Source organism: Phytophthora infestans, genomic scaffold (assembly GCF_000142945.1).
Source record: "Phytophthora infestans T30-4 supercont1.100 genomic scaffold, whole genome shotgun sequence".
Classification (NCBI taxonomy): domain Eukaryota; phylum Oomycota; class Peronosporomycetes; order Peronosporales; family Peronosporaceae; genus Phytophthora; species Phytophthora infestans.
In genome coordinates, this window is record NW_003303659.1 from 362,198 (window position 1) to 374,836 (window position 12,639).

Here is a 12,639-nt window from a genome sequence, read left to right on the forward strand (position 1 = left end):
GCTTGGATGCGAATAGAGTCGCGTATTTGCTTGATTCCTCATCGGCCTGTTTGATAAAGTCGCGGAGAACTGCTTTGCATACGGTGCGTTAGCTTTTAGTCAGGGTTTTATCTTAAACAGTAGACGTACCGTCGATCGTATCGATTATTTTGCGTGGAGTGTGCTGACTCATTTTCTTTTTGAGCTTCATTAGCGGCGACTCGTAGCCCACGGACTTGGATGTATTGGTGGATCGAGTGGAGCGCATGTGTTTCGCAATCGGTGGGGAGTCGGAGACGAGAGAGATTGCTGTTGGTATCGGATCGTCGGGCGCTGAAAAGTTTGCAGCGGCAGCAGCGCTGGATTCATCGACCAGCGTTTTGTTCGGCTTCTTGGGCGGCATTGCAAAAGGCTTGTGTCCGTGGTGCCGCTGTCGTTGAGCGACAGGTAATGTAGAGAAAAAAAGTGAGGCATACGATCGTGGGAGAAGACGATGAGTTGATCTATCGTGAGCGACAAGCAAACTAGCTGTAAACCCAACCGTTTGTTATGTGAGCGACAGGTAATATTAAGAAGGTTTGCGTAGAAGAAGAAGCAAGCGCTAAGACGTAGAGCGAACGGCATAAACGGCTTTGTTGAAATGTGTCGATGAATTATGCATTGGTTTACTTTGCTTGCGGTTCTGAATGTCACTAATGCAGGAGGAACAGAGCACTGTAGTTCCGCGCGCTGAAGTCGGAGTTGTCGAGCGAGCGTTTGGGTCCGTCCGTTTGGTGGAAGCTAATGTTTCTGTGGGTGGTGCATGGTTAATGGAGCCAAGAGTAAGGGCGATTAACGGAGATTCTGACTTGTAATGAGGTCATTATGGGAAATGCAATTGTTTGTGTGTATTCGTTTATATAGCAGAGAGATGTTCAGGTATGCAGCTGTGAGATGATGGAACATGCACAAGATGGGTGTGGCGATGGATGCATGAATTGCGCGGTATGAAGTCTCGCTTTTTGTGATCACTGGTTCGTGTCGCTGTTGTATGGTGTCGTTGTTGTAGTAGATGCGCTATGAATGCACCAAAGAGACTTGTCCGTGCGGGGCAGAGTGTTTAAACCGACAGATGCAGGTGGGCTCGACGGTGGCTACAGGAGGGATTGATTGTGGCCGCAAAGGCGTAGGCGTCATTGCACTCGAAGATGTGGACATTGGAGGTTTCATCGGCGAGTATGTGGGTGAAGTGTTAACAGGCATCGAGGCTGTGATGCGATGCCAGGTACACGGTTGTTGTTGCATTGATAATATCAAAACGTAACATACTAACAGTTTACTTGTGTAGCTCTACCTAGGTAACAGACACTTCTATATGCTTCAGCTGAGTCACGACCGAGTGATCGATGCCACGCGCTTCGGTGGGCGACTGCGGTTTATAAACCACGCATGTACACCGAATTGCAGACTTGAGAAATGGAATATTCGTGGCCAAGAACGTTGTGGGGTGTTCACCATACGACCCGTTCATGCTGGTGATGAAATCACGGTTGATTATGGATTCGATTTCGTTCATCTTACGGTGCGGCAGGCGTTGATTTTGTTGATTTGGATGTATATGCAATGCTAACGTTGCGGTAATTTGTATTGAATAGGATGTGTGCAAATGTCTTTGCGGGTCGCCAAATTGCCGAGGGATTTTGGGTCTGCAGCGAGAACAGACGCGCGTGTGTTTACCGTCGGTGACTACTAACGATATGGTACAGCTCACTATGGATCGGTTTCTACTATAATTTTAGCTATCAGTCTACGTGCATAGTTATTACTAATAATATGTAGTTCTGAAAATACTTATGTCGAGCTTGGGTAGACTGCGTGGATTCAGTTGGATTCAACAAGCGAAGCGCAGATTAATCTCAACTAAAAAGTATGGAGAACAGCAAACTTCCACGCGAGAGCATTGTAGCGCCAGATCGCCCAATAATACCAATGCGAAATAAGTAGACGTACTCCCTCGTGGGGATGGTGACAGGGACGATGTCGTCGTCGTAGTTGGAAATTAGAAAACGTGTACAGTTGCTTCAACATCAATTGCAAACTTGTATTAAAATATCAAGCTACATATTTTTAATTGTTCACTAACACACATGACTTTTACCGCGGACGAGCGTCGCGAGCGGCATCGGTTGGCGGTTCGACGATCGCGTGCACGAGAAACAGCGACTGCTAGAGCTGAAAGACTGCGCCGCAACCGAGAACGCTATGAAAGTGTCAGTGTAGGCGAAAGACATGAGCGAAACAGAGAGCGATCACGGGTACAGGAAACACCGGCCGCCCGAACCGAGAGGCTGCGACGTGATCGGATGCGCCACATTTGTGTTTCGGGTGTGCGTGCGTCAGCGGATGATCAGGCCAGAGCGCTGCCGACTGAAATGCCAAATCTTCGTTTACAAAGCGAGCTGAATCACGCGTGGTGTGACGGCAACGAAACGCCGTTGCTTCCAGTGTCGGAGACTTTAAAACGACACTGCCTTCAACATCTACAGGTTGCGTTTGGCGCCGTCGGACTCGATGAAACCACGTGCGCTGTGTGCGACCGATGTCAGCCTCGAACGGAGATCCGCGTGATTCAAATATCAGACGCCGCCCGGATACAGAATCTGCACGACCTGCTATCGAGCGATGGAGAGACGCTTCCAGCTGCACTTTTGGCCGAGTATGACTGTTCCAATCTGAGCTTGGCTCTAAAAGGCATACTATTGTGGAAACGTGGCGTGAGCTCGGACGGCGATCTGCAAATTTGCCAGGAGTGCGACGACAGTCTGCTGAAGAAAAGATTGATCCCAAAGTTTTCCATAAAAAATGGTTTTTTCGTGGGCACACTACCGAGTCGGTTTTTGGGGATGACGGTACCTGAGCGTCTGATGACGCAGACCGGGTCTATCGTTTCCGTCACACGCGTGATGCGGGGAGGTTCCCCACCGTGCGATTCGTTCACACTGTTTGGTGTTTGATGCTACCCCGGGCCCACCTGCCACGTTGCTGCCAATTCCTGTTGACAATGTTTCTTCGTATCGCGTCGTACTGGCCGGTCCATTCACGACTGAACAGCAGGCACGCGTTCGCCAGATGCATCGCGTGCGTCGGCAGGTAGTTGATGACGTCCTCTGCTTTTATCGGCGGCACAACGTATTATACAATCATGTCGTCATTAACTGCTCCAATATCCCGATTGACGTCGTCGCAGAGAATTTGATTCTTAAAGACACTGAGGCTGATCTTGAGGCTACAGACATGGATGCTGAACACGATCGAGTCGGTGGTGTTTCGGATAACAGTCGTTCCAATGTAGATACTGACGTCATTGAGAGTCGCCTCGTATTCATTTCGGACGACCACGACGTGAGTACACAAGACGCACCGCCGCTTGAGCGCTACGAGCGCTCTAGGCAACGTACTTTGCAGCCACAGTTCCTTGTTCGACATTTGAGCCAATTTGCTCAGCAAGACATGACATTTTTGGCACGGATGTTCCCACATTTGTTCCCTTACGGACGAGGGCATCCGGGTGAACCACGGCACGTACCCGTGGGGCTTAATACTTGTATCCGGCATTATGCCATGTTGAGCTCGAGGCGGTTTGCTGAAGACGAGATCTTCATGCTCGCGAGCTTTGACTATTTGTCGGTCCAGAAGATGTACACTCAGCTCGCGTTAAAGTGTCAGCGAAACCCCACTATATTCGAGCCGTACAGCGATATAACTGAGAGTGCGCTCGTGAAAGCGCTGAATGAAAAAGAGCTGCAACGTCAGGGTCGCACAACAGCGGCGCGCGACCAGGGTTCGATTGCATCCGCGTTTCTGAAATCGGTCGAAATAAGTGGCAGCGCGATGTGGGGGCAGCGACGGCGAGCGTGCGCAATGTCGACGACGAGCGTTCGCGTACCAAGCTCGTTTTGGCCGACCGGCACTTTTCGTGACGCTTACCCCGAACATTGCCGATACATTCGTCATGGCACAGTACTGCGGTATCACATCGGTCGACACGCTGTTTGACGCACCGTTGGCGGAACCACTTGGCAGGTCTGCAATGCATAGTGCGTCCATGCGCAACATCGATGCATTTGTAGAGCACGTCCTCGATGTCCCACCCAAACACATGAAAGGTAAATCATTCGACGGTCTTTTTGGGGACGTGAAGGCGTACTTTGGTATGGTTGAAACCCAAGGCGGAGGTACGCTGCATGTTCACTTTCTGGTGTGGCTATCGGACGCTCCTCCCAACACGGACGCGTTTGACCGGGCAGTAGCCGAGTATGGCGACAACTATTACCACGATATTGAAATGTATGCGGATAGCATAGCCCATGCCCATCGATGTGGCGAACTCGTCATGTGTCTTCTGCGGACATTCGTATGCCGACCTGCAAGACCTTCCGATTCCGCTTGAAGCCTACAAAGATCCGAGCAAGCAACAACGCGGTCACCGCGTACGTGGTGAGCCGGCACTGATGAGGTGTTCCGGGTGCGGCACAGAGCTCAGTTCCCAGCACGCCATTCGACGTGTATTGCTCGAACATCGGCCGCCATCGTGGCCACCTCAAATGCGACCATATTCGTCGTCTGAGCTAACATCTGCCGTACGGCTAGAGACGCCATGCCGTGGTAGTGTTTCCGCTGCAAAGACTGCAATTTACCGCCGTGATTCGCATCTTCTTGTAGGACACAGGGATGTCGATAATGAAGCCACTAATGATGCGTACGGCAACTACCTGCACAACCTGGATCGAACCCCACGCCGTCTCGAGCGGCGCGAAGAGGACGCGTTTCGCGATGACCCAGCTGCTCGCGCGGTTGTAATGCTTCCTCCTTCCATCGACGAAGAGCGATGGGCGCCTCGCGCCGTTGCATTTGCGGTATCAATACTCGTCTTTCTGCTCAATCTTCATTGGTGGTCACATGTTGGGAGTTGCTTCAAGAAGAGCCGTGCGTCAGCGCCTGGTCAATGTCGATACGGATTTCCACGGGATCGCGTACCACAGACAAGTTGTTCGAAAGACGGCGTTACGCTTCGCCGGCGGGGGACCCTTCGAGTTCATCAATGGCTTCAATCGTGAAATGATGCTAGCGTTCCGGGCAAACCACGATATTCAAGTCATGATTGGTGGCAGCAATGCATTACTGCGCATCTACTACGCGACCAAGTACGTGACCAAAATGCAAGAACAAGTGGATTCGATCACGGCCGTCGCACTTGCTGCTTTCAAACGACGCCAACTGCGAGAGGCACGCAACAACGACGACAACGTCGAAACATCTGCGATCGATTCTCAGCAGCGTGCAGCAATTGGACGTCGGCGAGTCGCGGCGTTGGTGTATGCGATCACGAATCGTCGGGAGATCGCCGGTCCACTAGCCGCTCTGTACGTGCTACGTGGGTCGTGTGCATACATGAGCTCGCCGTGTGTACCGCTGCCTCTCCGAAACGTGCTATAGGAGCTTATCGACGAAGGAAACCACTCCTGCGACCTCGTTGAACTACGACTGCAAGGCTCGGACAAAGTAACGTTCCGCGCGGCCTCTCCTTGATGACTATATGTTCCGGCCTCAGGATCTTGGCAACCTCAGTTTATACGACTTTGTGACGACGCATTTCCGTCGAAAGCGAACACAGTTGACTGAAAATGCAGCGCTTTTCCTGCCAGACCATCCACTCTTCAATACGCACTGCATTGACACGCACACATGCAAAGTCGTGCCCGTCGTAGGGGGTATGCAGATGCCTTTCGTTGATACCGAGTCATCCCGTGAGACCGTCGTGCAGCGAAGTCAAAGCGCGCTCGTATTGTTCAAACCGTTCCGCGTCCTGACGGATCTCGTGACCAATCCGACATACAGCGACGCATGGAACGAAGCTTTCTCGCAGTGGCATCCTACGCGGACGAGCTTCATATGCGAGATCATGGCAAACATGGACGATTACAGCCGCGCTGTTAAAGAATCAAAAGAGCGTAGCGAAACGAATGCCGCTGAGGATACCATCGGCGGCGATGATAGTGATAGAGACGACGTCATGGGGACACTTGACGACGTTGATGCCGCGCTCGACTGCTCTGCCACCGCCCGCGAATTTACGGTAGCTCCACCAGTCCTGCGTTCTGACGATTTTTACCATCATTTCATCGACGACGACGACAACGATGGTGTCGACGACATCAACAAGGATCAAGCGTCAGTGCTCCCATCGAATTTACCCGTTTTCCCGAACGCTGCATCGCCCGTGTCGAACAGCCAATTCCAATGTTTATTGCGCACTCTTGCACAGATCACGGCAAACACAGTCGACGGATTACGTCGCCAAGCGTCTCCGACAGTCGACTTTTCGGATCTAGTGGAGCCTCTCACCAATTTCATCAAAGATTCCCACGATCGACGAAACCTGAACTGACCTCGCTCCGAGTCGTTTCGCAGCGAACAACCCACTGAAGTAAATTGCGCTGCTTCAAAACGCGCTCGAGAACGATCTCAAATGGTCGCCTTCCACCACAGCCATCTCCGCACGACACTCCACCGCCATCGCCGCTAAAACCATACGCGTCGATCGTAGAAGTCTCTCAAGCGTTCACGCTCAACCAGCGCCAGCATGTCGCGTTCACGCTCATCGCAACTTCGCTGCTCCAGCGCTTCTTGCGCCAAGAGCTCGGTGGTGTACAGGGTCGTAATAGCGGGTACTGCACGGACAATTTCGAGGCACGCTTCACAGACGACCAGCTGCTGCTATTTCTTGGCGGAGCCGGTGGTACAGGCAAAAGTCGTGTGATTGACGCCATCGATGCATTTTGTACAAGCTGGCATCGCGATGATGTCGTCGTAACGACGTCACCGACAGGCAAGGCAGCGACACTGATTGGCGGGCGCACGCTCGCAAGCTTTCTCATGCGTTTGAAGCACGCTATCAACAGCAAGCACTTCGCACCGCTGGATCTCCTAGTTATCGATGAAGTCTCGATGTTAACCAAAACCGAGTGGCTGCGACTCGACAAGCTGTTGCGCCGATACAAGCAGGTACCCCACGTACCATTCGGTGGCATCCACGTCGTACTTGTCGGAGACTTCCTGCAGATGCCGCCCGTCAAGGCTGATCCTATCTTCCTCGATCCAGTGGACAAAAAGCGAAAAGTAAGCACCGCCGATATTGAAGGATTCGAGCTGTGGCGAAAGTTTACCACAGTCGTCATTCTCGAGGAATCTGTGCGTTTTCGAAGTGACCCCGAATGGGGGGAGGGATGCCGTCTCGCGCGTCTCGGACAATGGACCCCACGATTCATCGATCTGATCAACAGCCGTGTCCTCGATCGTAGCCAGATCCATCAGCATCACCATCTCGAGACGCCTGCACCGCTTGAACGCGATAATCATGACTCCGCGATTGGCGCCAATGCTGTGTTTGTGACGCCCGAAAACGCCGCGCGTCTTGCAGTCAATAACGCCTATATTACAGAAACGGCAAGTATGCTGCCGAGTTACGTCTTCCCCGTGCGTGCCCTCGCGAATTTCAAAGGAGCGCTGAACGGGCTTAGCCAAACTGATGTGCGGTATGTTCTCAGCCTTCCAGATAACCGCTTTGGTCGCATGGCCCCGTACCTGGATCTCATTCATGGCATGCCCGTCCAGATCACTCAAAATGTGGCCACAACAAAAGGTGTACCAAACAACACGCTCGGCAGCCTTGAAGCAGTGCATTTTCCCAACGACACACAATTCCGCCTGGCACGAGATGGCGCGACAAGCACGATTGTCCAATTGCCCAGTCGATCTCCAGACTACGCCGTACTTCGCGTGCCACATCGTCCTCACACGGCAGCGATTCGACCGGGGCTCGATCCAGACTTGTTTCCCGTGTTTTACGCGACCGAAGCGTACCAGAAAATGACCATTACGCTTCCGAAGGCGCCCGACGGTCGCACACGAGCGATCACGGTCAAACCACAGCAGCGCCCCCTTCGTCTGTGCCGTCGGCTCCACCGTTTATAAAGTTCAAGGTGAGACTCTCCACTCGATGGTTGTTATGGACTGGAAATTCAAACAGAGCGTCGTCAACAAACCGCAGCAAAGTTATCTGCTCGTCTCCCGCGTAACGTCAAGACATGCACTGCTCGCGTTAAAGCCATTTACCGACGACCTGGCCGCGTGGTCAAAGCCACCTGCATCTGCACTAAACGAAGAAGAACGGCTCTGCCGCCTCAGCAACATCACCTTGGAAAGGTTTCAGCAATCGATGTCCGCTAACGCGACCACCACCACAACTGAGACGGGCCTTCCGGATAATACCGCCTTCACTCCGTCTGTTCTTTAAATCATGAAGAGTTAGTACTCAATACTCAAGCTGTCCATCTTAACGAATCGTCACCAACCTTCTTGTTTCTACATGTATGTAACATGGAATAGTGAGCAGCGGAACCACAGTGTCCTAGTTGAGGCAGCTGCATACACAACGTATACGCTATCCCTCGACGTCTTCCCATCGACTTGTCATTTGCTTCTATCGAGCCGCACCAAGTCACCCACGTTGCCGCTTCACTGCTGCCAAACTGCACAAAATACCACTTCTGCACGTCAACATTTCACCACTACTAAGTGACGACGTTGCTCGTGGCAGCTTAGCCAGCGCCCAGCTTGTTAATGCATGCCGTTGTCGCTAGACACACACCGTCCAGCCACCATTACTACCGCATCGCTCGATAATGCTGGCCACGCGTTTCTGACCCATGTCATGGTGGCAATGCTGTTGAGTCGCGAGCATCTGCAGTTTAGTCTTCGCTTCCCAGCGTCCTGCTCTCTACTGACTGCCTGCCGTCGGTAATCGCCGATGTGCCTGATGTACTCATACACCGTTAGACGCGCTGCTAACCCACGCCATCATTAACCACACCGCTGCAGACCCGCGAGCTTTTGCACGACTTGACCTTCGCTAGCCAGCGCCCCCCCCCCCCCCGGGCCAATAAAAATAATGGGCTTGGCGCCCTCTTTTATTTGACTGAAAGGGGGCATATGTTTGATTGGCTCAATCGCCGCTGGGCCGATATACCGGTACATCAACCGCTAAAGCGCCACGTCCCATTAACGTTTTATGTTCGTTTACCGGTATCTACCGATTTCTGCGGTATGTGCATGTTGCTTGCACGTTGCCCGATGTTGCTCGTACAACCAGTAAGTTGCCCGTTGTCGCAGCAGCGTTGCTGCAACGCCGTCGCACGAAGGACATATTACAGAATCACCCTGCGGTATCACGACTAGCACAGCTCTCCTTACGTCCAACTGCGAATATATAAAAATAAACATGTGTCATTTCGGCTGACTAGAGATTTATATGGGCTGAGCGACTAAATGGACACTACCGGTAGTCGCATGGGGGTATACATATTGGTAATATATGAAACGTGCTGCACTCGCTTGATCGATATTAATGGAAAATGTTTAGCTGGTGACAATAAGCTCATCCGCATGTTTTTTTACTTAAGCAGATCATATGAAGAACACCGTGTAGTCGTCGCGATCTTACTTTGACAAGGTTCTCCGCCAATATCGGTCAAGCAGAGGTGCGAGTGGGAGTGATTTCTTTTGGGGTCAAACTCTGCGCAGGTCCAGCTCGTGTTTTGGATCAACTCATGCGCAACTTGCTCATATTTTGACCAATAACAAGACTACTTTTGGTAGTTTTGTAAAACCTTATAGCTTATTTTTTGTTTGTGATAAAAGTATGGGTTATAGTAGATGAAGATTTAAGCTAACGTCGGTCATGTCAAAATTCTAGTATGCCCGTAGGGCGTGCGCTCGGATAGGCAGTTGTCTATCGGGATGCGTGGGTTCAAATCCGACACCTGTACTACAGGTGTGGGCTGTAGGGGAGGAGAAAAGATCGTGTGCAAATCCTCCATCCGATCTGATATATATGTGCCGGGTCGTCCGGCACGCTCTTCGGAGTGAGTCTCCTATGACTGAATGAACACGGGTAATAAACCACCGTGGAATTTCAGTCGTTAGTGCGTTTGGCGGACGGTCAATGGGATCATTTTCTGGACACAAACGTTCTCAATTAGCAAAAGCAACCTACTTTTACTAAGTTTTGTGGTAGTACACCTAGCTTAGTGAATTCAAGTCATTTTTAAAAGAGTAAAATACTTTTAAAATGATTTACGCAAAATTTGGCCAAATTAAGAAAATGGGTACCGTATTCCTTATGTGATTGGCGACAGCCAGCATTAAAAATACCTGCATAGTAAAAACTATGTAGCGTGTGCAAAAATAGCCAAGCACATAAAGTGCGACGACACGAATTTTAAATCAATTTGATTGGCTGCTGAATTTGTCGCTAATGATAGAGGTCGCCAATCACATAAGGAATAGGGTATTGTTCTAGTTTCTAATATGTTCTATGCAAGAGACATCAATGTGCCCGGAGTAATAATATATGAAAATATTGTCAATGTGTCCGGAGTAGTACTATATGAAAATATTACTACTCTTGACACATTGACGCCTCTGAATCATTATCTGTATCAGAGTCATCTAAGTCGTCTAGATCCGAATCTGTATCGGAAATTATGTCCGATTTCGATTCAAATCTTGGTGTTTGTTGATGCTCAGGGTGAGCTGGTGCTGTTGTCCTTCGATTAGAAATGTCTCTGATCAGACGGACATTTTCGCGGCTCTGCTCCTTAATCACACTGATGAACTGTATGATGTCGGTGTGGCGCACGGAGAAAGCGTCGTTGTGCGTGCGGTTGTACCGCTCGAGAGGATTGTTCATCCGATTTACGATGTTTTCACGGAGACCGTTAGCATTCCACAACTCAGGAACACATGTGTTGATCCAAGTTTCTTGAAATACTTCCAGAACCTCTTCCAGTTCTGCTTAGAATAGGCGGTCGCATGGTCTCCACAGTGGCGCTGGAACATACGACGTACATCTCGGATCCGCCGGAAAGGAATATCGCAGCGACAAATCACAGCAAGTCGGTCGATGCACCCTTCGCGCATGGCCAGGTCCGCTTTAGCCTCACCGATCCTTAGCTCGAGATGTTTCCGCCGTAAAGCTTGCTTGAAGTAAATAGATAGCCAACAGTTCTAGAGTCAGGAAACTGGTTCTTGACAGCCTCGATCATCGCGAACTCAAAGTCACAGGCCGATGTGAAAAGGGTTGAGCTGTTTTTATACGCCACGAGAATTTAGTGCAGGGGGTGCTCGTATATTTGAGTCGTCTTACCAGAGGTAAGGGCATACCAAACTGGCTGGTACAACTTCGAAATTGGTCGAACATCATCACAATGACCAATTGGTAGGACACACCGGTAGGTAGCATCAATGAAAATCGAGCACTGACGCTGCTTCATCCGGTCCATCAGCTGTGGGTGAGCCCAACCAATTACTCGATGAAGAGCCTCATCTTCGTAGTGCGTGAAGTAGAACTGGAAAAACTTTAGGCCCGGTGTGTTCTTGACGTCGCACAATGGCTACGTTTCGAGGCGTTCAGCGTCTTCAACATGTCATCTAGTGGTAGATTAGTATTGTGGTGTAGCGGGATCACCAAAATATGCGAGATTGCCGAATTCAACTTACCAACAGCGCCCAGACACCGACTAACGGAGGCCCCCCCCCCGATGATCCGTGATCTGCTGACCTTTCCTCACCTTGTGTACCCGTCGATAGGGCGGGACCTTGCTCGCTTGGTAACTTCCGAAGAGTTCAAGTGGTATAGCTTGAGTGTCTTGGCGAGACGTGTGGATGGGTGGGGCAGTAGTGGTAAGATCTTCACTCTGCGTCCGTAGTTGTTTCTGGATCCTAAGCGAATATTCGAGCTTGTTGGCTAGATCGTTGATCTGGCCGTAGGGTTGCCTTGCGGGTGTTCCCTTGCCTTTGTTTTGCTTTGCGTCGTACTTGCCGCCTCCTATAGCGGGATCTTGATAGTTGAGAGACTTTTAGGTACACCCAGCCAAGTAGTAAATCCAGTTAACCCTTTGGGTCTGCACGTGTAAAGGGAAGCCCACTAGGTTGTAGGATCTGGCCAATGTATTATCCAGTTATCGCTACCAACGCTAGTTTCGCAATTCCCAACCTTCCCCGAGCTGGTACGGCCAATGAAGTTCCGATTCTTGTGAGCAGGAAGACACTAGCGTGATACTGTGCAAATTGAGGTCTGATTCATAGGTAAGCCTATATCTGCCTGGATTTCTAACCTCTATATCTTTACCTGCGAAATCCCCTACCAGGCTCGGCTGCATCCCCTTATTCTACTTGGCCCATCATCCCAGCTGTATCAGCATCAGATCCACCGGATTCATGGCGTTATCAATATAAGGTCACCATATTATGAATACACTGTTCTGTATCCAAGCCACTTTGATCCACCTTGCTGCAAGTGTACACTTATCATGGATCTGAGCCCTCCAATATTCCTACTTCACCTTATAACTGTCTGTGGTCTCCATCGCTCCACGAAAGCTCGATATCCCCCATCTCCATATCCTGGGTTCAGGTCACTCGGTGTGGGATCCTCAATCCCTTGGATCCGGACTTGGCAAAGTGGGATCTGAGACTTATAACGGTGGATCTTGCCTTATCTTTTGCTGTTGATACCAGATCCACCTCCAGATGACATCTACCGGCTTTCTTCCATAGTAT

General features: G+C 50.6%; 1 protein-coding gene across 1 annotated transcript; it reads right to left on the bottom strand.

Annotated features, from left to right (window-relative positions):
- Positions 1-6,572: 6,572 nt before the first annotated feature.
- PITG_19358 (uncharacterized protein) lies at positions 6,573-7,286 on the bottom strand (the record flags this gene model as incomplete). Its single annotated transcript, XM_002896188.1, has 4 exons — positions 6,573-6,585; positions 6,724-6,806; positions 6,861-7,106; positions 7,185-7,286. 4 exons carry the CDS (start codon positions 7,284-7,286, stop codon positions 6,573-6,575), a joined length of 444 nt encoding a protein of 147 aa, XP_002896234.1.
- Positions 7,287-12,639: the final 5,353 nt, after the last annotated feature.